The 26,644-nt window shown below is 32.0% G+C and overlaps 1 protein-coding gene across 5 annotated transcripts in view; it reads left to right on the forward strand.

Annotated features, from left to right (window-relative positions):
- The first annotated feature begins 5,922 nt into the window (after positions 1–5,922).
- LOC134728202 (retinal-binding protein-like) overlaps positions 5,923–26,644 on the forward strand; it is a 33,638-nt gene continuing 12,916 nt past the window's right edge. Inside the window, exons 1-6 of one of the 5 annotated variants that reach the window (XM_063592714.1) lie at positions 5,923–6,042; positions 12,545–12,681; positions 21,012–21,071; positions 21,773–21,879; positions 22,783–22,846; positions 24,653–24,696. In XM_063592714.1, the coding sequence (XP_063448784.1) occupies positions 21,799–21,879; positions 22,783–22,846; positions 24,653–24,696 (189 nt within the window). In that variant the 5' untranslated portion in view covers positions 5,923–6,042; positions 12,545–12,681; positions 21,012–21,071; positions 21,773–21,798. Of the gene's footprint in view, positions 6,043–12,544; positions 12,682–20,902; positions 21,072–21,767; positions 21,880–22,782; positions 22,847–24,652; positions 24,697–26,644 lie in introns of those variants that run through there. The other 4 variants (XM_063592713.1, XM_063592712.1, XM_063592715.1 and 1 more) reach the window with 4 other exon arrangements.

Consider the following 26,644-nt stretch of genomic DNA (forward strand, 5'->3'; position numbering starts at 1 on the left):
TTAAGTTTATGATTTATTTTGTTATGCTTCTGTTTTTTTTGATTTTTTGTCTTTTACATTTTGTACAGGTTAAAACTAAATTGGTAAACGTAAGCAAACAACTGATTAACACAAACTTGTTTTCGCATTTTGATTCTTAAATTTGAGCGTGCAATCCCGATCTAAGCAATTCATGCATATCATGACTATTTAACGAATGTTGTCGTACAGGGTTTAAGAAATTACCATTTCTAAAAATCTGAGTGTTAAAATAATGCATTTTTTTCTGGAGAATCAATTTATGTTCCCTGCTGATGCACTGTTGTTGTTGATGCAGTACATATTGGAGGGTATGTAACGTACTAAAACCATGTTTATTTCAACAAAAATGTTAGATTTACAATGTATAGGTTTCACGCTGGGTTAGTTTTGTCCCGAATCCGAATGTTTTAATGTTTTCATCTAGGCATACCTTTGTGTCTTAAATTATAATTTGCAAAAATTGAAAATGTAAACTCCATTTGAATAGAAAGTTAAGAATAATGTTCCTTTAACTAATCATCGTTGAACGAGTACGAACCATTATAGATGTAATATAATCAATTATTATCGAAATATGCATAATTATAGATACAAAACATCGAATTTTCGAAATACTAAGGATTTTGTACCCCAGGAATAGATTTTCGTAGGTCTATTTTGCAAATTGTTTTTGAATTTTGATTCCTCAACGCTTTTTATATTTGCACTTTATTTGGTCTTTTAGACTATTGATTGTCACTGGTGGGTCGTTTTTTACACAAGACGCGCCTTTGTCATACAAAGACTAGTCTTGGTTTATATGTTGAGCTTATCAAGAACAAATATTGGATGCTGTGGATTCATTAATATTCGTGGGATACTAATTTTCGTGGATTTCTAGAGTAAAGGTGTACCACGAAATTAATTGTTCAACGAATGACAAACTTTTCTACAGGCTTGTATGAAGACTTCGGTGAAACCACGAAATTAAACGTCCACGAACATTTAAGTGTTCCTTCATCCACGAAAATTGTTTTCAACGAAAATAAATGAACCCACAGTAAACATACTTAAAAACAATGTAATGCGTTTGTGTTTGCATCTGTAAAAATGAATCATTTTTCTGAGTTCATAGATATAATATACCATAAAATATTCTTATGTTTACGCATTCCATACATGTACCATTTTAATTAGCGTTTGTTCATGATGATTGTTTCGTATATTATACCAAAATGTTAAGCATTACATTTATCATTTATATCATATATCATATAGTACCTACTACTGAATATGCAATATGTTCTTATAAAGGATAGTTAAGATATATTTAAAGACCATTACTAACAATTTTAACTGTAGTAGCATAATTATATGTTTGAAGATTCTGATGTTGTCTTGTTCTCTTAGCTTCAATTACTTTTCGCATGACACATGTTATCGGAATAACATTAACTGATACGACGGTATGATAATGCAAACTCACAAAATTAAAACAAAACCTAAATGAAACAGCCGAAAGATCGACTTCGCCAGAGGAAATTTATTTGATATTTAACACGTTTTGTTACATTTTACGAATCGACTTTTTTTCATGAATCATGGGGCTAAGTTGTCTAAATATTCGAAATACTTTATCACCAGCCTTCCAAGTAATGACTATGAATGAGTTCGAATCGACCATCCATGCACTTGACATTAGCGGTCAACTTCAATAGCAAACAGTAAAATCAAAAATACCTAACTAAGCAAATTTAAAAAGGGAAAGTTATATATCAATTGCCTTTGAATGCAAGATAACCTTCCAAAGGTCATAGCGTCTTTCCAGTTTTATTGAAAATATATCATTTGAGTCTAGCACTTTAGACACATTTGCCGAAACACGGACAACGAAACATTCAGCTCTGTCAATATTACCCTGTTAAAACAACTCCAGTTTTGAATCTAGATTTTTTATCAAGTCTTTAATGAATTTTATATATATATCAACAGAATTTTTCTCTTGTCATCGTGACAAGAGGATAAAGAAATTACTACTTGTATCTGACCTACAAACTCGGGGTAGTTTCACTGGAAATAAACTACTTGCTAGTATAGTAGTGAATGACTATGTGAAACGCATCTATCCCATCGAACTAGAGATAAAGGATACAACATATACAGTTAAGTCTGCCTCATATCTTGACTTATATCTAGAAATTGACAATGCGGGTCGGTTGAAAACAAAACTTTACGACAAAGGAGTTTTCCAGCTTTCCAATTGTGAACTTTTTATTTCGGAGAAGCAACATTTATGCAGCACCTGCATACGAAGTATATATCTCCCAATTGATACAATATTCCCGTGCTTGCATTTCCTATCATGATTTTCTTGATAAAGGGTTGCTGCTCACAAAGAAGCTATTAAACAAAGAGTTCCAAATGGTGAAGTTTAAATCATCCCTTCGTAAATTTTACGGACGCCATCACGAGTTGGTTGACCGTTATGGAATAACCGTTTCACAAATGATATCGGATAATGTAGTAACTACAATCCCCTTCCCTTTCATGAATGTGACTATTTACCGGATTTGTTATCACATAAGCATAACGACGAGTGCCACATGAGGAGCAGGATCTGCTTACCCTTCCGGAACAACTGAGATCACTCCTAGTTTTTTGTAGGGGTTCGTGTTGCTTATTCTTTAGTTTTCTTTGTTGTGTCATGTGTACTACTTTTTGTCTGTTTGTCTTTTTCATTTTAGCCATGAAGTTGTCAGTTTGACTGTCCCTCTGGTATCTTTCGTCCCTCTTTTATAGAATTACCTTGTGTAAAATTCATTAAGTTTTAGCTCACCTTGCTCAAAGGGCAAAGTAAGGTGTTCCCATCACTTTGCGTCCGTCGTCCGGCGTCGTTAACGTTTACAAAAATCTTCTCCTCTGACACTACTGGGCCAAATTTAACCAAACTTGGCCCCAACCATCATTAAGGTATTTAGTTTAAAAAAATGTGTCCGGTGATCTATCCATCCAACTAAGATGGCCGCCAAGGCTAAAAATAGAGCATAGGGGTAAAATGCAGTTTTTGGCTTATAACTCAAAAAACCAAAGCATTAAGAGCAAATCTGACAGCGGTAAAATTGTTTATCAGGTCGATATCTATCTCCCCTGAAATTTTCAGATGAATCGGACAACTGAATGTTGGGTTGCTGCCCCTAAATTGGTAATTTTAAGGAAATATTGCTGGTTTTTTTTTATTATCTTTTAATATTATTATAGATAAAGATAAACTATAAACAGCAATAATGTTCAGCAAAGTACGATTTACAAATAAGTCAACTTGACCCAAATGGTCAATTGATCGCCTAAGGAGTTATTGTCTTTTATAGTCAATCTTTAACAATTTTAATAAAATCTGTAATTTACTAACATTTTCCACGGAAACTACTGGGCCAATCATTATAAATAGAGACATTGTAAGCAGCAAGAATGTTCAGTAAAGTAAGATCTACAAACACATCAACATCACCAAAACACAATTTTGTCATGAATCCATCTGTGTCCTTTTTTTAATATTCACATAGACCAATGTGAGCGACACAGGCTCTTTAGAGCCTCTAGTTTTCAAACCATTAGTTATTTGCAATAAAATTAACGGTAACAATTTTCTTGCACCAGATGCGCATTTCGACAATACATGTCTCATCAGTGATGCTCGTGGCCAGAATATTTATCATATATTTGTTGATTTTCGTTGGTTATCGCAACGAGATTGATTTTCACGCTTGAGACGGTAAAGCGAAAGTGAGAAAAGCAATCGAGTTGAGATGATCAATGATAATCTGTTTATCGCTATTTTACCTATTACGACGCTGTTCATTTCTTTAACAACTTGCACGTGCGTCCTTAGTTTCTAGCGATAATTTTCAAATCAGCCGACTCCTCTGAGAAAGGAAATTATCAGTCAGCAAGTTCAATGGCGATTAATCTATAAATCAATGAGATCCGTTTTCTTTTCAAATTACTTGTAACTGAACCTGTTATTTTAAAATTTCTGTTATTTGACATAATGACTAGATATTTTCATTTTACATAATGCCTGTCAAGCTTGAGGTTAAGGAAAATTCAGTACTTTTACAAAATTTTACTTTAACATATGCATATCTTTCTTGAAATTCATTCGGAATATTGAACACGAAAGTGATTTTATACTTTCTTACATTGACATTGATTGATTTTTTTATTTCAATTTGTCTGTTTTGAAATTCAAAGTTGAAAGCAGATAGAATTTTACCGATTACGTCATAATTGTTACAATAATAACGTTGTAAAAAAATTCCCCGTTAATATTTCGACAAAAACTCTATGGTTATAATATGCAATTCCAAGTTTATTCGCGTAGGGATAAGTTATTAGTTGCTAAAATACATAAAAATATCCGACTAAGTGCCTAGTGTAAACGAAACTTTCTATTTACGGAGACCACATCCTGAATTAATTCTTGGTGTCAAAATTAATGAAAACTGACACCCTATGAACATGTAATACTTTTACACCAGGATTGATAACCCAAAAAACACAAGTTATAATATACTGATAATATCTCCCAGTCCATCTTAACAGATTGTCATTTCAGATGAATGAAAGTACATTTTATTGCGTATATTAATATACCCTGGAAGTAACCTAAAACTTTTGATACAGTAATGACAAATATATCATGTACACTAATCCGAAATGTAGACAATTTTCTTGTTCAAGTAGACAAAATGATATTCATGCAATACTGTTATACAATATCAAATTTGTAATAAAATTGCAATAAGATCTTCCCTTGTTTCAAGATTAAGCATTCCATCAAACTATTCATTCATTACCAAAGGAAAAACGATCTTCTATTTCACATGATTCATACGGTATAACATAGAAGAATAGATATGGTGTGTAACAGATGGACACAAAGTCTATACATGTATTTGACAAACCTTAAGCAAAGAAAATAAGCTTTTATTTCTGTTCTTCATCTTAAAATAAAAGTGAGGACTTCAACACCGATTTCACTCTTGAATGTTACAAACGTAGGACAAAAAAGTAAAAAAAAAAAGATACAGAACTCTGTGTTAATAAAAAAAAAGAAAAAGAGGGACGAAAGATACCAAAGGGACAGTCAAAGTTCGTAAAGCTGACAAAGTTAAACGAGAGGCTACACCAAAGGACAAGCGGGTCGAAAGATACCAGAGGGACAGACAAAAAAGCATATGTCGGAAATAAACAGAAAATGCAATAGCTTAAAAAAAAAGAAAAAAAGGGCCAAATAGAAAAACAAAAAGAAAACAAATTACAACAACAAAAAACAGAGCAACAAGAACCCCAAAATAAACTGGGGTAATATCAGATGCTCCGGAAGGGTAAGCAGAACCTGACACCCTTCCTGTTGATCCGGTTATTAAAAACCTGGTTATAGGTCTTATTAGTATGGTCATCTAAAGGAACAACTGGAAAACAACTGTCATATTCCTGACAAGTATTGACAAACATGGAAGGGGGTTAATCCTGGTGATCATTTTTGTCCTTGAGTGTCGATATATTCATCTTTACTTTTAGAATTTTAAACAATTATTAAAATTCGTTTACCTGACACAAATCTTCACTTATGTACTTCTGCACAAAGAAAAACTGAAATAACAAAATCTGTAACTTGGACTAGTGGATATTAGGGCTAGAATCATATAACTTTAGATATGACTTATTCAGAATATTATGTAACTTGATCTTCCTGCACCGGATATCACTTTGGATTTAAAAACAGTTCGAAATGTCCAAAGATTTTCACGGTTGTATTGTCCTATGAATTTCCTATCTGAAAATCCATTGATATTTTAATCTTAGATACTAAAAACAGGGGCGTACATCTAACCATGAAACATCAAAAGGTTACAACATCATTAATCAACTTATCATAAATGCAGTTAAGAAACCGGAAATGTCAGAAAGATGTGTTGGATACATTTATTAACGTTACACAACGAATTATGACATTTACGAGGATGTTGAAAGCGAAAGGTAATCTTTTATTGCTATTTCTTCAAATATATGTATTGAATTTGTCCCAATACTTAGTTAGTGGTTAAACATAATCTGCGTTTCCTTATTACTGTGGATTTATTTATTTTTGAGGGCAGCAATTTTATGGACTAAGGAAACCTTGCATGGTATATGATTTCACAGTTTTGTCGAAGTCTGTATGCAAGCCTTTATAAATTTTGTTATTCGTTGAACATTTAATATCGTAGTTCATTTGTGCCAACAAACTCCACGGAAATTTGTATCCAGTGAATAATGATAAATCCACAATATTATGAGTCAAACAACTACTGCTTTGAAATTGATGAGCTGATCTGATTGACTGCTCGTATCGAAAAAGTGAAGGTTTAATCTAAATGTCTTACCTATCTAGATACTTTCAATAAGATCTAAATAATTGTCATAAATACGAATTTGCATATGGGGTATATATCTCCCAATTGATACGATATTCCTGTGCTTGCATTTTTTATCATGATTTTCTTGATAGAGGGTTGCTGCTCACGAGGAAGCTATTAAACCAAGAGTTTCAAATGGTGAAGTTGAAATCATCCCTTCGTAAATTTTACGGACGCCATCACGAGTTGGTTGACCGTTATGGAATAACCGTTTCACAAATGATATCGGATATGTTCCTTACGTCGTAACTTCAATCCCATTCCCTTTCATGAATGTGACCTACCGAATTAGACTATTTACCGGATTTTATATCACATAAGCAACACGACGGCAGCCACATGTGGAGCAGGATCTGCTTACCCTTCCGGAGCACCTGAGATCGCCCCTAGTTTTTGGTGGGGTTCGTGTTGTTTATTCTTAATTTGGTTAACTATGTTGTATCATGTGTACTATTGTTTTTCTGTTTGTCTTTTTCATTTATAGCCATGTCAGTTCGTTTTAGATTTATGAGTTTGACTGTCCCTTTGGTATTTTTCGTCCCTCTTTGATAACTAACATGTGGGTATTTTAACATTTGTTTAACGTAATATCTAGTTAGATAAGATTGTCGAAACGAACTGTCTTAATGACACTTTTTGGTCCATGGATTTATGAGTTTGAACAGCGGTATACTACTGTTGTCTTTATATTTCTACTCTAAACAAAAGATGTATTTCAATAATTCTTAAACGAATTAAGAAATTTACCAAGTATGTTTGTGAATTGTATCGACCAATCAAACTTGTTACGATGGACATGAACATTAAGCCACATCTCAGAAAAAAAATCCTATTTACCTTATCCTATATACCTTAATATAAGGTACATAGAAACAAATATTCTGCGACAAGTGCCTGTGCATTTTGATTTATATTTAGGCTGGACTCACCTTTGGCCTCGCAAACTTGACTATGTGTCTGTCTTGTTTTGTCGATTGAACTGACGACGTTATAAGAATGGCTTCAAATATATGATCTCAAACATTTTGTTTAAAACGTTTTTACATTTTAATATATTGAGCATTTCATCCCCTTAATCACTTTCTTTTTTTTTTAATATTGAAGTTTGACATAGGTCAATAATGATAGTACGTTTAATGTGAGGCATTGCACTGTGACTTCCATACTAAATTTTACGCGATAATCATAATACAATTAGTAATATTATGGAAATAATTTTTAGACCTATATTTGTTCCCTTTTTTAGCAAAGCTTACGATTATATTGTAATTGTGGACATATTTGCATTGTATATTTATTAAGATCAACACCACCCTAGTAGCATGTGTGCATGCTGTGTTTTGGACGTTTTTCTCTTTGGATAATATGATAAACTATATTCAACGGTTACTTTTTTTCAGATTAGCGCCATATACTCAAAAGTAGTAAATGATCATCCTTTATCTTGCGTCATTCATTCAATATTATAATATATACTCGCGACAATTTGAAAGAATAAGCTATATGTAATGGTTTTACGTATAGTATATATTATCCTAGCCGTATTTGTCACAATTTTTTGGAATTTTGGATCCTCATGGTCTTCAACTTTCTACTTGATTTGCTTGATAACAATTTTGATCCGAGCGCACCTTTTGATAACCGTTTACAAAACTGGGTCGATGCCGCTGCTGAAAGACGTTTCGTCCCCGAGGGTATCACCAGCCTAGTAGTCAACACTTCAGTGTTGACATGCAAATCAATAATAGGGCCATTTTTTGTAAATTTCCTGTTTTCAACACTTTGACATTTTCGAGAAACTAAGGTTTCTTAATCCAGGAGTATATTACCTTAACCGTATTTGGCACATCTATATGGAGTTTGGGGTCCTCAATGCTCTTCAACTTTGTACTTGTTTGGCTTAAAAACTATTTTGATATGAGCGTCACTTGTGAGTCTAATATAGACGAAACGCGTGTCTGGCGTACTAAATTATAATCCTGATAGTTTTGATAACTGGTTACCCATTGATGTCCATCTTTGATCTTTTTTTATTTAGTCAGCACCATCAGCCCAACCCTGGTGCGTTTGGTGTTAATGTTTCGGGATGTTTATCATAATTTATTCATGTTGAGGTTTGTTTGCAAATAGAAACTCACAAATAAGTATATTTTCTATTAGACATTTTTAACATAATAGATCCTACTACGCATATCTGAAACTTTTTCAACCAGTAAATATTCAAGTATTTTAGATATCAAATTCAAGATAAATTAAAATAGTTATGAATGCTTGAAGTTACAGAATTTATCACCAAACGTAATTGGGCTGTGCATCAGTGCATGATGGTTTTCATTATAATCACAAAGTTAAGACTAGTTCCGTAGGATGTATGCCTTTTTATACCTTTTATTATTGTCTTTAATTTTTTGTCTGTTTTACATCTTTGTATTCTTGACTTCATTATAGCTAATATGCTTGGTATAAATGCCATTGTGTGCCTCTTTATTTCAGAGTTTTTTTATTGTTTTTATTTTTATTTTGTTATAGTGATTAAGACGCTGACTATCACTATTTTTGAAATGTTTACCTATTAGGTCTACTTCTTTTGGTCACACATCCTTCTAAATATCATGGAATTGTATGTGTCTGTCATACAAGTGAACGGTTTAGATTGCTTTAAAACAAGGTTATATCAACCTATTTATACATAACAAAATGCCTGTACCAATATAGGAATATGACAGTTGTTATCCATTCGTTTAATGTGTTTGAAATTTTGATTTTGCCATTTGATTGAGGAATTTCCTTTTAGAATTTCACTCGGACTTCAATATTTTCTGATTTTACTTTTCTAACAACCACCTGTTTAAACGTGCACAGAATGACGTACACACTAACACAGATACATATATTAAATGGATTCAATTAGTGCATAAGAGTTGATCTGATACAGTTCAAATGAAAACTTCTGAACGTGACACGCAATCAAATGTGAGGGTATCAAAACAGTTTCCTCTTTCCAAGCTCCTAAACTTCAGATCTTGAACTGTTTGTAACATGCACTTACGCTCAACCACAATAACAAACTCACACTCTACCACAATAACAAACTTACACTCTACCACAATAACAAACTCACAAAGGTATAGGAGTATGTGGTATGAGTGCCAATGAGACAACTCTCCATCCAAGTAACATGTTATAATAGTAAACCATTATAGGTCAAAGTACGGCTTTCAACATGGAGTCGTGCCTCAAACCGAACAGCAAGCTATAAAGGGCACCAGAAATTACTATTGTTAAACCATTTATACGGGAAACCCAACGGTATAATCTATATAAAAAGGAGAAACGAGAAACGAGAAGCACTTATGAACAACATAAACATGACCACATACATATATCAGCAATATGGATCTCCGGCGCGCACTAACGTCAAACATTCACATTTCTTATTACAGATGAAATTATGTGTTATAAAAAACATTGATTGATTATTGCATTAATTATTTATCAATATCATGTATATATGGTATGTGTGTATTTATTGCATTAATTATTTATTAATATCATGTATAATACATGGTATATGTTTATTCACTTGCCGTATATATACCAAGTCTTGCATATATAATAGATGTTTACTTCCTGTATACTGAATAAACAATATTTAAAAGGCTAAGTATTAATCTCAAGGTCAAAAGTGACAATAAAACTATAAACCTTTTAAAAAAAGTTTACATCAAACTTGACGTTTTTAAGTTCAGGGTTATGACATGCATATTTAATCATTTAGTTCTTACGCAATATGTATACAAAATATGAAGAACTTCCTCGGAAGTTTTGGGATAACGAACGATGAAAATTTTGACGATTGGCGGCCCCTTGCACGGTCGGCTAAGTTTTTTTTTGCTGTTTCTGCTCGTAAGGTATCTTGGGGTAAATAACGAACTGTGTTAAGCCGCAGGCTTTATTTAGTATTTTTTGCAAGTTTCCAACAAACAAGCATATGTACAGGTTTCAGAAGTAGAAGCACAGAGATTGCGCGTCTCGGAATTGATACATTTATTCCTGGTTAATTCTGGTTATATTCAAGGAGGGTGGTAAAGGGGGTTCTGAACACGGGAACGCGTGAAATAAAAATCTAAAAAACGTTGCACGGAAAATGAAAATAGGAAAAATCTTCTACAGTTGGAGAACTCCTGTTTAAATCTTATTTATATTCATTTGTACTGTCACCATTATGACTATCAAATTACAAATATCATAGCATTCCACGGTAAAGATGATTATTGTACAAATGGGATAGTCATTCCGATACCTCTTATGATCTACTGAACTAAATCATGGATTCCGTCTTGCGTTAATGGCTCCCAAAAATGTGAGGGCCCATTTTGGGGATGTAAATGTAAATGATATACAACCGAATATGCCACGCATACACCTGAGCACATCTGTAATTTACGGCACTTAGTTACTCCGTCTTATTATTTCGCATACAAACAGTTACTTGTTGAACATGTCCGATTATTATTGATATGAAGATATATACGCATATTAAACCGACAGACCCCCTTTAAATACGTAATTTTAGCATACATTCTACACCGTGACATTAAAAATTGAAACCTAGATCTAGGATTACGTCCATTTAAAAAGAACACTTGGAGGTTTATTTCGTTTTATAAATTATATAATCCAAGCAATTTTAAAAATTTGTCCTAATTTTATGTCCGGATATCATACGCCATTCTTTTCAAAATAACATTAGCCATCAACTTCCAATAAGAGAAGCTTACATGAATCCTCTTGACTGATGAACATTATATAATAGTCCATTTTGATTGTTGTCATGTTAAATAATAAAAAGGAGATGCATTAGATTTTCGGATCATTTAGTGTAGATATAGATATAAGAAGACGTGGTATGAGTGCCAATGAGACAACTCTCCATTCAAGTCACAATTTGTAAAAGTAAACCACCATAGGTCAACTTACAGTCTCCAATACGGAGCCCCAGCCCACACCGAACTGCAAGCTATATATAAAGGGCACCAAAAATCAAATGTTAAGTGTACCCTATCATAGTGTTTAAATCAAGAACATATATTAGAGTGTTAGTTTTACGTCCTTGGTTTAAAAATGTGAAATTTTACTGACTATCACGTGTGAGATACATGTTTGTTACAATGTATTATCAATAAGTTGAACACTAAAATTATATTTTGAAAAAATTTTAATTTTCATAACCTCCATTTCATAAGAAAATTTCATGAAACTCCTTTAACTAAATATTGTCTTGATATCATGATGCACAAAATGTAACTATGTATAACCTCCCTTTAATAACCTCCCTTTAATCTGTCCCTTTCTTGACACTTTTTTTATAGATGTGGACAACTCATTATGAAAAATTGTATTAAGCGACAATTTGTCATAAGGCAATGTTTAAATTTGCTTGTCATTTGCTTTGAAAACTGCAATACTATTTTAACAGTCAGATGTCCTAAAATATTTGCCAATGGGTGGGAGGGGAGGACTTTGTCCTAAATGGGGTAGAATACCTCACAAACCTCTCCTTTTTGGTCATAATATCAAATAATATTAGACGACCGTACAAGACCCTCATAGATTGTCAAGGTCGTCCACAAAAAAATATCGTCGTCGTCAAATAACATACACGAAGGTACGACACAGTTTTCAGAGACTATTGGATATGACATTGAAAGTTGCAGAAAAAAAATCAGAGAACTCAAGCTCGTGCGAATTCAAGACTAATGAATAACAGTTCGGAATATATTTGTTTTCTTAGGTTCCGAATGAATTAGTAGAAATATTCAAAATAAAACATACTTTTCAAAGTGATGTGGTTGCTTGGTGACGTACGCATCATGTGAAGCCGTTTATTTCAAAATGTGATTCACTTGAATCAAATAGTTAATTTTCCCAATTATATAACCGATTATACAAATCATCCAACGAACTATTTGTCTTGAAATATTTTAAACTACCACAAAATAAATTGCATGCAACATTTGAACAGAATGTACATAGTTTAGCCATACATGGAGTTTAGTCAACCATTTGATCTGCATTTTCAGATTATGAATAATTTGTCTACCTGAGTTTACCTATGTCACCTGTCTTGACCAACAGGTTAAAGGTGTCCATTACGCCATACTATTCTGATCGATATGCTCCATATGATTTACAGACCAGAGGACAAATACAAAAACAGGTAAGATTTACATTTAAATAATTGTTTTGATAAATGACCAAATACACATATTTCTCAATAAAGTATAATTATCACAGTAATAAATAAATAATTTCTATCGATTTCCGTTTCTCGCTAATTTGTATTTGACCTATTCGTAGTGTAAATAATTAATATAAGCACATCAATACAAACTTATCAACAATGCCACTTGTAAAATTTCTGTTTTGTTCAATGCTTTTAAAGCTTTCGTAATATGACGAAATGTAATCTTTAACTTGTCAAAATAAACAATTGATTGATTTGAAATTCCCTCCAAACATCATACGTAAAAACACACGCTAAGCATTATATAAATAATGCATAAAAATACACACGTGTTGTGTAAAAGTTGTCATTTGTCAAATCATAATGTATGTACGAGTTATCAGTATTTCGCTTAAAATATAAATATGTTTATAACCTAATTCTTTTAAGCATCTTATAGCTATTTCGTTCTCGGCATATATAAATTTAACACTCACACCGAAACAAATTAGATAAGGCAACACACATTGAATTTCAAAAAGGGGGTATGGATTTAAGAAAAATAATTCTGATCCCCAATTTGATGGGGGAAAAATCTGGTACAACAGATGACAAAATAAAATATATGAAAATTAAATTGCAGATTTCCCTCATACCTTATAGAGTAAGAATTTTGAAAAAAATAATCTGAATTTGGAAAAAAAATAACCCATCCCCTTTTTGAAGTTAAGTTGTTGCTACTTTAGCACACTTTAAAATGTTATGGGGAGTTCGAATCTTGAACAAGTGACAGCAAAATAATAGAAATATACCAAAAATGTATGTATCCTTATTTCTAACTTTAGGCTAAAAATAACAGTGCTTAAAGTTTTGTTGAAATATGAAAAATGTGAATTCTTTACTCATCTTTTTTTATGAGAAAGAAATAGATAACACAAGTCTAAAAATGTTACCTGTAGAAAGAAACCTGCACAAAACTACTTGAAAAATAAACACAACTTTCACGCAAAGAACAGATTGGTATATATACACATGGAAAAAAGTATTGCAACACCTTGATTTTTTAAAACTTGAAAAATCAGCCTCTTTTTTGGGATAAAATATAATAAAATATTTGTATAATATTATTAAACTATTAAAACATTCTTGATAATAATATTGGCATTTAAACGAACAAAAAATGTTTTAGAAAAAAAAGATTTATATAACCACAATTTTGATAACAAAATGAGGTGTTTTTGTACAAAAAAATGCATTTTACAACTTTTACTGTATTTGAACTTTACAATGTCAGACATTTCGAAATTAATCTTCAGATGACTGTTCACATCATGGGTGACTGTTATACGACAAAGAATTAGAACTTTGTGCGCAGCCTCCATTCAAACGGATAACCGCATCATAACGTCTTCTGATTCCTGCCATAAATCGACTAATTTGTTGCTAAGGTAGCAGCAACCATTTCTGATGAAGGGCATTGTTAATTTCATGATGTGTTTGAACGCGGATTGTCATTTCGCGCACTTTCCACCCAATTGTGTCCCATATATGCTCGATATGGTTCAAATCCGTGCTACGATCGGGCCAAGGAAGATGAACCGAATTCTATTGAACCAATGAATCTTCCTCCACGATGCTAATTTCAAACTTTGGCGAGTTCTGTACTTCATTAGAAATGGAAAACTGTGTTTCTGTTTATACGCAAAGGTCCCCGAAATGGTCTTATCGCGCGATAACCAGTAGCGATGAGTCGATCTCAAACAGTACTTGTTAAAAGGCTCCTGTAAACCCATCACTCTCTTTTTAGGATTGTATTGTATGTAATGGGTGTCCTTCTGACCAACCTTCATTATGCTTAATTTTCCCTAGCAAATGGTATAGAGGGTCTTCTTTATTTCGGAAGGTTTTTAACATCGTTTATTGCCTGATTTTTATTCTCAAAACGATTTATAGTGGAATGGTGATGACCAACAATACGTGCAGTTGTTATAGCGACATCCCTGCTTCTCTCATGCTGATAATCTGCCATCTTGCTGCAGTTAAGAGTTGTCGAGGACCCATTACAAGGTTTCAATCACATAACTTTAAAAACTTGGTTATTTAAAGTGTTGAAAACAATGAGGATAAAAACATCTGTTTTGCTGTTTACGGGTACAGTAGCTGCATGTCGAGTCGATATTTATTGATTAAACTCAGGTGATACTTAAATAATGTTAAACTAATTCTGTCTTTACCAAATTATATCACAAAAAAATAAAGAGCGTTTTTTTAATTTCAATTTCAATTTAATGTTGCAATACTTTTTTCCATGTGTATATATACATGTATACCATATCATAGTAAAACAAAAATGAACAGAAAAAGATCAACACCATATAAATGGAGTTATATAGCTTCATAGACTTTTGTATATATATTGTTTCATTAGATACAAAATAGCTCTTCTTGCAGAAAGCCACTGAGAGATCAGCCTTCAGTTCTGTTTTATTCTATATCTTTATCTTGACTCAGAAACTCGTAAAAACGACTTAGCTAACTCGTTATTGCGAATTGGCTGAATTTGATATAACGACTTTGATAATTTGCTAAGTCGTCATTATAACGAGTTATCATCTAAGTCGTGGTAACGAGTAAGTTTAGTCGTAATTACGAAATGGTTAAGACATGATAACAATTTAGCTATCTCGGATGTCAGGTGGCACGGTAGTATTTGCGTTCCAGAATTTAGGTTGCTCTTTGTGTACCATACTTAGGTAAATGTATATAAACAGTGTGATTGGACAAAAAATACAGTATCAACATAACATACTTTCCCAAATTGAGGAATGAATCAGGTGTAGAAAAATATGAAATAATTTTACAAACAGATGAAAATGATTTTTTTAGATTTTTTTTAAATTTTGTATTCCCTACACCATAAAAGACCTAAAAGTACTAGTGGCCTTAGGTTTTTAACTAGAGGCTCTAAAGCCTGTGTCGCTCACCTTTGTATATGTGAATATTAAACAAAGGAAGCAGATGAATTCATGACAAAATTGTGTTTTGTTGATGGTGATGTGTTTTTAAATCTTACTTTACTAAACAGTCTTGCTGCTTACAATTATCTCTATCTATAATGAACTTGGCCCAGAAATATCAGTGGAAATGTTAATTAAAAATTGACTATAAAGGACAATAACTCCTTAGGGGGTCAATCGACCATTTCGGTCATGTTGACTTATTTATAGATCCTACTTTGCTGAACATTATTGCTGTTTACAGTTTATCTTTATCTATAATAATATTCAAGATAATAACCAAAAACAGCAAAATTTCCTTAAAATTTCCGATTCACGGGCAGCAACCCAACAACAGGTTGTCAGATTCATATGACAGTTACAGGGCAGATAGATATTGATCTGATAAGCAATATCACCCCAAGTCAGATTGCTCTAAATGCTTTGGTTTTTGAGTTAAGTTATAAGCCAAAAACTGCATTTTACCCCTATGTTCTATTTTTAGCCTTTGTGGCCATCTTGGTTGGTTGACCTGGTCACGCCACACATTTTTTAAACTAGATACCCCAAAGATGATTGTTGCCAAGTTTGGATTAATTTGGCCCAGTAGTTTTAGAGGAGAAGATTTTTGTAAAGATAACTAAGATTTACGAAAAAATGGTTAAAAATTGACTATAAAGGGCAATAACTCCTAAACGGGTCAACTGACCATTTCGGTCATGTTGACCTATTTGTAGATCTTACTTTGTTGAACATTATTGCTGTTTACAGTTTATCTCTATCTATAATAATATTCAAGATAAAAACCAAAAACAGCAAAATTTCCTTAAAATTACCAATTCAGGAGCAGCAACCCAACAACCGATTGACCGATTCATCTGAAAATTTTAGGGCAGATAGATCTTGACCTGATAAACATTTTTTTCCCCATGTCAGATTTCCTCAAAATGTTTTGGTTTTTGAGTTATAAGCCAAAAACTGCATTTTACCCCTATGTTCTATTTTTAGCCGTGGCGGCCATCTTGGTTGGTTGACCAGGTCACGCCACACATTTTTTAAACTAGATACCCCAAAGATGATTGTGGCCAAGTTTGGATTAATTTGGCTCAGTAGTTTCAGAGGAGAAGATTTTTGTAAAAGATTACTTTAATTTACGAAAAATGGTTAAAAATTTACTATAAAGGGCAATAACTCCTAAACGGGTCAACTGACCATTTTGGTCATGTTGACTTATTTGTAGATCTTACTTTGCTGAACATTATTGCTGTTTACAGTTTATCTCTATCTATAATAATATTCAAGATAATAACCAAAAACAGCAAAATTTCATCAAAATTACCAATTCAGGGGCAGCAACCCAACAACCGATTGACTGATTCATCTGAAAATTTCAGGGCAGATAGATCTTGACCTGATAAACATATTTACACCATGTCAGATTTGCTCTAAATGCTTTGGTTTTTGTGTTATAAGCCAAAAACTGCATTTTACCCCTATGTTCTATTTTTAGCTGTGGCGGCCATCTTGGTTGGTTGACCGGGTCATGCTACACATTTTTTTAAACTAGATACCCCAATGATGAGTGTGGCCAAGTTTGGTTTGATTTGGCCCAGTAGTTTCAGAGGAGAAGATTTTTGTAAAAGTTAACAACGACGACGGACGACGGACGACGACGGACGCCGGACGCAAAGTGATGGGAAAAGCTCACTTGGCCCTTCGGGCCAGGTGAGCTAAAAATGGCAAAAAAAGTAAACGGTCATGATACATATTCAAATTCATTTCTGAATAGTAGAATGGAAGTACTTCAGTTAACTGTGAATGTAGAATTTTTTGCAGTGTTAGAATTTGTGAAAATTCTAAAAAAAAAAAAGAAGGCTATCATTATCCCTTATGGGCCAGGAAATACTACCGTGCCACCTTCAACGTACTCTGCCATGATAACAACTTGGTATAAAAATACACCATTACACTAACAGGTTTCCGTGTGTTTCACACTAGATATTATTGCAGACTGTGAAAATAAACTTAATATTGCTATTTAGATACATTTGAAATATATGACAAAATCGATAAATAAACGTAAATTTGTTCCTCCTAACAGAAATTCTCTGGAAATTTTGTAATAAACAATGCTATGGTATCTGTTTCTGTTGGAACAAATATCTTACAAAATCTATATATATATACCCCTTAGTGAGAAAATATCATTTATAAGTATGTACTAGGTTTGGAACAATTATAATAAAGGAACTTCTATTTCATGATAAATTACATCCACCTAAAATTTGAAAACCTTTATATAAATATTACCCGTTTATGGCTTCTCGTGACCAGCTTTGGATAGTTGCAGGATGCTCTACGTAAAACAATAAAAATAAAAGGTGCAAAACGAACATTTCTAAATACTATACCAAGACACCTGTTTGTGCAGATTTATATTTCACAAAATATGTTATTGCTTGTGTAGTAATCAATAAGACAAGGACAGGTATAAAGGTCATTTGTACTCGTGTACTGTGGCTGAAAAAAACAAATGTCACTTGTACTCATTCGAACCCTGTATACAGCATTTTTCTTTATAAACATCATATTGAAGACAGATTTTGGCTGAGTATTTTAATATACTATCTGGGCTTACCTGTTTTGGGGTGTCCTATCAATGTGAATTTAAACATAAAACAAGAGCCATTATAACAAAAGTTACGAGAGACAATATATACAAAAGATATAGCAAATAATACAAATATATATTTTAAGAATATGATAAACATCTTTTTTTTTTTTGATAAATAGGATAGCAGATCTTGGCAGTGTAAACGTAAACTTTTTTCAAAGGGATCTACCATTTGATTTATATTTTTATGGAAAGGGGGGGGGGGGGGGGGGGGGTGGGAGGGCAAGAATGAAATTTGAAAATAATGTTGAACGGGAGTTTAGAGTTTTACAAAAGACAGGATCAACAACTTGGAAAAAAAGCAGGAGTACAAATGATGTAAAAACAAATTGGAATAGACTGATAGAAAAAGACAAATCCGAATAGAGTGCAAAATAAAAAGACAGGACAGAGATCACAACTAAAACAAAATTAAGGACAAAATCAACTGGTAGCTCCCTTAATAAGAATATTGTCATCTGGGGTTCTCTATTAAAATCATGAAAATTAGAATGACGAAACAAATCAGGATCTAAATCTGCATATAATGGACAACTCAAAATAATATGTTTTTCATCTTCAATTGCACTATCGTTACAATGAAAACCACCTATATCATAATATTGTAAGTTCTGATACCTGACAGATTCATTTTTTAAAGCACATCACCACTGCGAAATTATGCAAATAGGCTCCTATAATGTTTCCCTGCAATATTTTGACATATATGATATTCTACCTTAAGCTCTGTTATAAACAATTTATAAGTATGTAATTTGGCATATTCACTCGAAACATACTTATTATAGCATTCATCTTTATATAAATCAATAGCTAAGAAACTTTTATCCTTAATTACATTTTTAGTAAACTATATATTACAGAATAAAGTATGGTTCAAAATTGTATATTCTCTGATATAATTCATAGATAGAATGGATTGATTATTTTTTCGAACTAATTAGCAAAATGATATATATACTTACATGTATATAATCATATTCCATGTTTTGCGTCATGAACAAGTCTCATTTTGTCTAAAAAAAATTCCATTGACAAGTTTTCTTTAATTGAAAACACGAATTGCGTCAAAACTCTTTCATTACATATATAAATAGATTAAGTCCGTGAACTTGTTACATAGAAAATCTAAGGAAAACACATTTGCTTCATAAAGATAAAATACTGTGTTTATTTTGTGAGTATACAAAGTTACGGTTAACCTATAGTTGTACATTAGAGACTATGAAATGTTACCACAGTATAAACCTCAGTTACAGAAATGTAAACTATAGCTACATGTATCTTTGGTATAATTTTCAATATTTCAAAATTGAGAAAGGAAATGGGGAAGGTGTCAAGCGACAACAACCCGACTATAGAACACCGAAGGCCACCAAGGGTCTTTAATGCAGCGAAAAACTCCCCAACCTGGAGGCGTCCTTCAGCTGGGCCATAAAAAAATATGTATACTAGTTCTTATTTATATAGACTTATGCTTAGTAAATGAAACAAAAAGATATATGCCATGTATTCTCATAGCCTGTACATGTAACGAAAAAGACACGTTTTTAAATCGTGAAACGAATTTAATAACGGATTTAAAGATGACTTGGTTTTCTTGATTCATTTAAACAGAATTGTTAATTTTTTTTTAAGTAGAATGATCTCTGGGTATGCACTTAACATATCATTATGTATCTGGTTGTCACACCTCACCCGGGGTATTATCTTTCTTTCTCTCTTCAGATGCTTTGTTTGTTTCTCACTCCTTCGTTTTCATGATTTACTAAACCACAACATTTTAAAAGCCAGATCATTGTTTATACCCAGTGCTTAACAGAGCATGTAGCTATCGGCCATTAATACTTTTTTTTTTTAGCTATAAGAATTTATACAATCTACAAACTTTACAAATACCAAGTTAATTGTTATGTATCATGTTTATCCGACTGGATTATTGGGGCATTTAAAAACTTAAACTATACTCAACAACGAAGTAAAGAATTATTTGCGTATTTTCTTAAGCCTTTGTTTGAAAACAAAAACACGTGAACAGTCTTAAACACAAACAGCATTTTTTTTTCTAATATATATTATGCAAGTATGTATGCATTTTTATAACACAGTAATAAGAAAAAAGCCAAATTGTCAATACGTTTTCAGATTTCGGAAAAAAATATATTATACCTGTTAAGATCGATTAAAACCATCCTTTGCTGTTTTTGGTTTACGTATGAATAGATAAACAACCTTAAATTGAAAAGAGAAGTAAATGATTAACTTGAATGAGTTTTGTGGGTTTTTTTATTTTTGCTCTAAAAGTGTCATTGTCGTATATTTTTAATGTTATCTTTATAACTATTTTATCTATGAAAGAAAAAGAGATATCTGTACTAGCTACAACCTTGACCTACCTATGATACATTGAGTTCAATCGGTACGTTACGTAATATTTTTTTTATTCAAGGCAATCTTTAGATTAAAATTATGAATAGAGAGACAAAATGAAAATAAAGTGTTGCGGTTATACAGTCGCTTAGCTTACACATAAGGTAACGGTCTGATAATCACCATTATGTTTTATAATCTATATACTATTTTTGCATAGAAAGGGAGCCTTTAAACAGACTTTTTAAAACATCCGAAACGTATTTTGTGATTTACATTTTTAGAATGAAATGTCCTAAAGCAGGAGTTTGAAAGTATTACCTAAGATCACGTGCTATCAATCGGTAAGTTTTCTTACAGGTACATGTAACATGAATGAATATTACAAGGTTAAAATGATTGTATAATTATTACTGTATAGGTTTATTTCCGGACAAATAATTAGTTGTCATTGAGAATAGTGTATTGTGTACATTTAATAATAGATGGGAAAACATATGCACTGTGCAATGACTGTTTAAACCTGGGGGTTAAACTAGAAAGAATTGCATGTGTGACTGGAATTAGTGTTTCGTTGTTTTATAACTTCTGACCTAATTCAATATAAAATCCTCTTCATGAAGAAAGCTATATTTTAGTAAATAATAAGGCTGTGTGAAATTTAAGCAAGTTATTTTAATTATTATTTTAATAGATCTACAACATTTGTCTCGCTTGGAATATATATATATATAGTTAGGCTTTGAAACGGTCACGGGTGATAGTTTGTTATGATTTATTGCCATTAAACTTAATAATATGTTTGACCATTTTAAACTGTGGTTGGTAATACTTTACAAGATTTATTAGGAAATGCATTTGAGAGAAGACAACTAAAAATTAATTTGGGAGTTGTTCCAAATTGTAAGTTCTATACGATAATGCAGGAGACTTGTAAAGAATGTATTTATTTCAAGCCAGATAAAGTATATACTATGTTAACTGATCTGTTTTATTTTATAAATAAATGAAAATATGAGTCTGTATATATTCATTTGCAGAACAGTTATTTAATTTCCAGCAATTATCAAAATGACGGATTCCGAGATCAACTTAAACAACAATTACACAAGAAAGCCTTTAACAGCAAAAGAAGAAAAGGCTCTACAACAGGTATAGTATTTGTCACACCAACAATGTTTTATAAAACATATAATACTAGAAACATATACTATACAAAAGAGGGACAAAAGATACCAGAGCGACAGTCAAGCTCATAAATCGAAAATAAACTGACAACGCCCTACTAAAAATAAAAACAGACAAACAATAGAACAGATGACACAACATAGAAAACTAAGGAATAAGCAACACGAACCCCACAAAAAACAAGGGGTGATCTAAGGTGCTCCAGAAGTGTAAGCAGATCCTTCTCCACATGTGTCACCCGTCGTGTTGCTTATGTTATAACAAATCCAAGAGATTCTTTATTTCACTGGTAATACCAATCCAGATTGTATGACTCCTATATCTGGAAAAAATAGTGCATTTAAATAAATATACACGTCTAGACAAGTCACAGCTGTACGACAGATAAATCCATTGGTTAATCGAGACAACACCGCCTGCACTGTGTCCAGCGCTCTGGACCACTCGGTACGCTGTTGAACAAAAGTATAAAGTATAAAATCTTTTAAAACTATACTAAACCTCTAGACAAACTCGACTTTTTGACTGTTTGCACTAATAAAGCTGCAGTCAAATCCGTTCCTGTTGTAGAAAGACAAAATCAAAAGCGTTCATTGATTTATTTAATTTGTCTAATGTCCAGTGGCAAATATGACTAGATCATTCAGGATGTTAAAAATAAGTCTTTGAAAAATAGCACATTCCATATTAAAAAGCAGTTATACGTACATGTAGGTGTTTGAGTGTCTGGTTTTATTCCTCCATCCAAGATTCGTTTTTGAAGAGACTTATCATTCTTATCAATATGAGCTTTCAAATTGGGCCATAAATCTTTCAGATTTTACATATTGACCTATTGAAATATAATATTATTTTTTTTATTTCTAGTTTAGAGAAAATGTAAAGGATGTTATAGATCTTATTAATTACGATGTGGAAAAGTTTCTTCGAGGTAAGAGTTATATATGGTTAAAATTTGATAAAAATGAAATTCATTGTTAGAATTAATTGAAATATATCGACAGATACTATCACTGACAACAATCGCTACAGTGCTAAAATGCCGTATCAAAGATATCCCCAAGTAAAAAGATTGTCCATGTTTGTTGCTGTAATTGTTTTGTCCCAAATTACACCACATAGTGAAAAAAAGATGTGTTATGCCTTTTAATGAGACAACTTTCTTTATAAATAAAATTGAAAAATCACCTATTGTCATCGTACGGTCATCATCCATAAGATATCTTACAAAAATGGGCTCCGAAATGACAAAATAAGAAATACAATTAAAACTTGAAAGCATCTGTTGCTCATTACAGACATATATTTCTGAATATTATATGACTCAATCCAAAATCTGAAGTTATTAAAAAAAAAAGCAACTGTTTATTCTATATGAATGATGTCATTCAGTGCTAGTCAGTGCTAGTTAATCAGGATAGTATCAGTTTTCGAGGACCACGCTCAAGGAGCCATACAAAAATTTCAGCAATATCGCTTTAATTGTTTTATATTATGTAATCCAAGATTAAAGTGACAACTTCCTACACACCAAAACACTACATTCTACCTCTGTTTACTTTTTAATCCGAAGTACATTTTCTCCCATACTTCTGTTCAAGTAAATAAAGTACAAAAAGATGATGTGAGACCCTTTGACTTGTATAAATTATATGTCTCTGACTTGGATACTAAGGTAGTATATTTGCCATACGATGACATGAAGACATCTTTTTTCTACATGTATAATCCTTTCAATAAATGACACTTTTGCCCAGCTCGTAGGTAGCTTGGTAACAAGCACTGCGACCTATTCTTTTTATTGTATTTTTGAAAACATCACAGCATGAATTATACAAAATGTTAAAATAAGTTAAAAACATCTATCATTTTGTATGCTACCATTCTTAAATCGCTTCCTAAAATGAATGTGTAACATTTTCAACAAAGTGTTACTCTCCTTTGTATTATTTGACCTTTTATCTCGCATAATATTGTAAATATTAGTCTGGGAGCTGTTGGGTAAACTTTAATAAGACAATAATAACCTGACAGGACAAAATCAAGACATTCGGAGGCAAGCACGCGTTTTTCAACAAAAAGATGATCGTCGTGCACCAAATTGCTCGTGGGTCAAGAAAATTAAAGCAGTCTAGGTCTACGACAGAAACAGTAATTTTAAATAAGTGTAAATAGTTAGTAAATTCGTCCAAACAAATCCAGTAAGACAAAACCAACGTTACATCATCAACTTTAACAAACGAAGCTTACTACTGAATATACGGCGTAATAAAACTAGCTCTATGAGAAGCCTCTCTCTATAGATAGTGTCTTTCAACTTTCAATTTTGACTATTGGAACAGTTAAACAATCTCCTCTATATTCAGGGGCCGATCAAGCCTTTTTATTAAAAGGGGGGTTAACTATATTCCCATTCAAATGCATTGATTGTCATAAAAAGGGGGTTCCGACCTTCGGACCCCCCCCCCCCCCCACCACCACCACCACCACCCCCTCACCCACCCCTATATCTGCCACTAAGATTCTGATAATGACGGTGATCTTTGATCATTTGGAAATAAAACTAATATATGTGATACGTTCATGATAGTTCTAGATAGATAGTGTCTTTAATCTTAAATCGCTTCCTAAAATGAATGTGTAACATTTTCAACAAATCTAAAGTTTTTATGTATTTTCAACAAATCTAAAGTTTTTATGTATTTTCAACAAATCTAAAGTTTTTATGTATTTTCAGCTCGCTCTTTTGATGTTAAAAAAGCCGAGCAAATGTTACGAGCGGTAAGTGTTACCTTCTTTTTTGTTTACTTATTTAGACTATTTTATTTATGTTACCAATAAGAATTATATTTGTATAAGAATAAGAAAACATATAAGTTATTTGAATATGATCACCGGCCTCTCGTCTTTTCCTTTGCTCCATTCCTCAACTTAACATACGGAGAATATTGTCTGAAGGAGACGAATTTCTGTTCACAGGTCAATGTCAGATACAGATTTTATATTATGTTATATTGCTTTTTATACGAATGTTTAAAGTTATAATTCATAGATACTGTTTAATGCTATTTAATTGAATGGTCACTTATTTATTTTATTACCCACACTATAATGACCCTATTGAAATAAGCTTTTCTGCTCTCATGGCCCCTCCTCGGGTTAAAGCATTACATAAACCTATATGGAGATTTTATTAAGCTATGTTTTTGAGTCTTTTTGTGCATTTTCCTGAATAAACATTATTATTATTATAATGAATTCAACTTTAAACATCATAAGTTTAGAAAGCTGAAAGAAATAAATAACATGAGAGCTAAAAATAAATCAAATTAAATCAAAGTTTCATTTTTTGTCGATACATTAAGAACATTGAGAGGCAATACGTTATCATAGAAATCAATATATATATAGATGAACACTTGAAAAAAAAATTTATTGAAAAAAAAGGTTCGAAAAAACTGTACAACAAATAAAAACACAAAACGCAAGGACAATACTTTTAAAGATATATAATATGGTGGTAATATTGTCCTTGCGTTTTCTGTGTTTTGCATCAATTATCAAGGACAACGACTTAATATAGAATCCTGTAATATGAAGCCACTGTTGATTACATAAATGTCACACATTTCAGGTCAGTCACCGTTTTAATTTTACAGGTAAATTTGAAAGTAGTTGGGGGATGATGTGTTTTTCTTAAAATAAATATCACTGAAATTAATCATAAATAATCATCAAAATCATAAAGTATAAACGTTATATAATGAGTAAGAGATTAGTTATGAATAATTTTTTTTTTAATTTATTTATGATAAAAAAATTGAAAAAGGTTTTTATTTTAAGAGTTGATTAACTTAATATCAAAATTTACGCGTTAGAAAATTTAGAATCAAGACTAATAAACTGTTCATATTTCATTTGATCATGTATTTTAAGAATGTACATGCATATGCGAGAAAAAAATATGTAGGGAATAGCAACCAAAACGATCAAAGTTTACAAAAAAAACCGATAAGATATATAAAATTCGTAAGTCAAAAGTCAAACATTTTATTGATATATCATATGATATAGTATTCAATATCTGGATTGTCATCAATACACACAAATAAAGATCGAAACATTAATCATTTCAATCAAGTGTATTCACATAAAATGATAGTAAATATGTTTGATATATGCGTACAAAACATAAAAAAGAAAAGAAAATAACAAAATATGATTATGAGAAGTGTTGAATGGATGCTAAGAAATGACAAAGAAGCAAGTCACATATACAATGATGCAGTAAAGTAAGATTTAAACGTATTGAGAACATTGTGGAATTATACTATTTATTTACATGTGAGCAGAAAACAATAAACTTTTAGTTAATAGGTTTGACAAATTTGCCGAAAAATATAATAAATAAAAATTATATCTAATTGTTTTCATAGGCCATCACATGGACGACTCGGGTATAGCAATACAGTCTTCTCTTAAACCTTGCCAAAACATGGAGTCCCTTTGACTGTACGGGATATATAAATACTTTCGATGCCTCATAAAGAGAGAGTTCTTTGCTCTTTACATATAAATTAACTTTTAAAAACTCTGTGAGATTCCGTAAATTACAAAGGTTTATGTTCTATCCCTATAAAAGTATCAAATATTCCTTCATTTTCAATGGAATCCCAAATATTCTGTCCTTTATTCTAAACGTTCTATTTTGCCGAACCATACCTATTGT

This window comes from Mytilus trossulus, chromosome 8 (assembly GCF_036588685.1).
Source record: "Mytilus trossulus isolate FHL-02 chromosome 8, PNRI_Mtr1.1.1.hap1, whole genome shotgun sequence".
Classification (NCBI taxonomy): Eukaryota; Metazoa; Mollusca; class Bivalvia; order Mytilida; family Mytilidae; genus Mytilus; species Mytilus trossulus.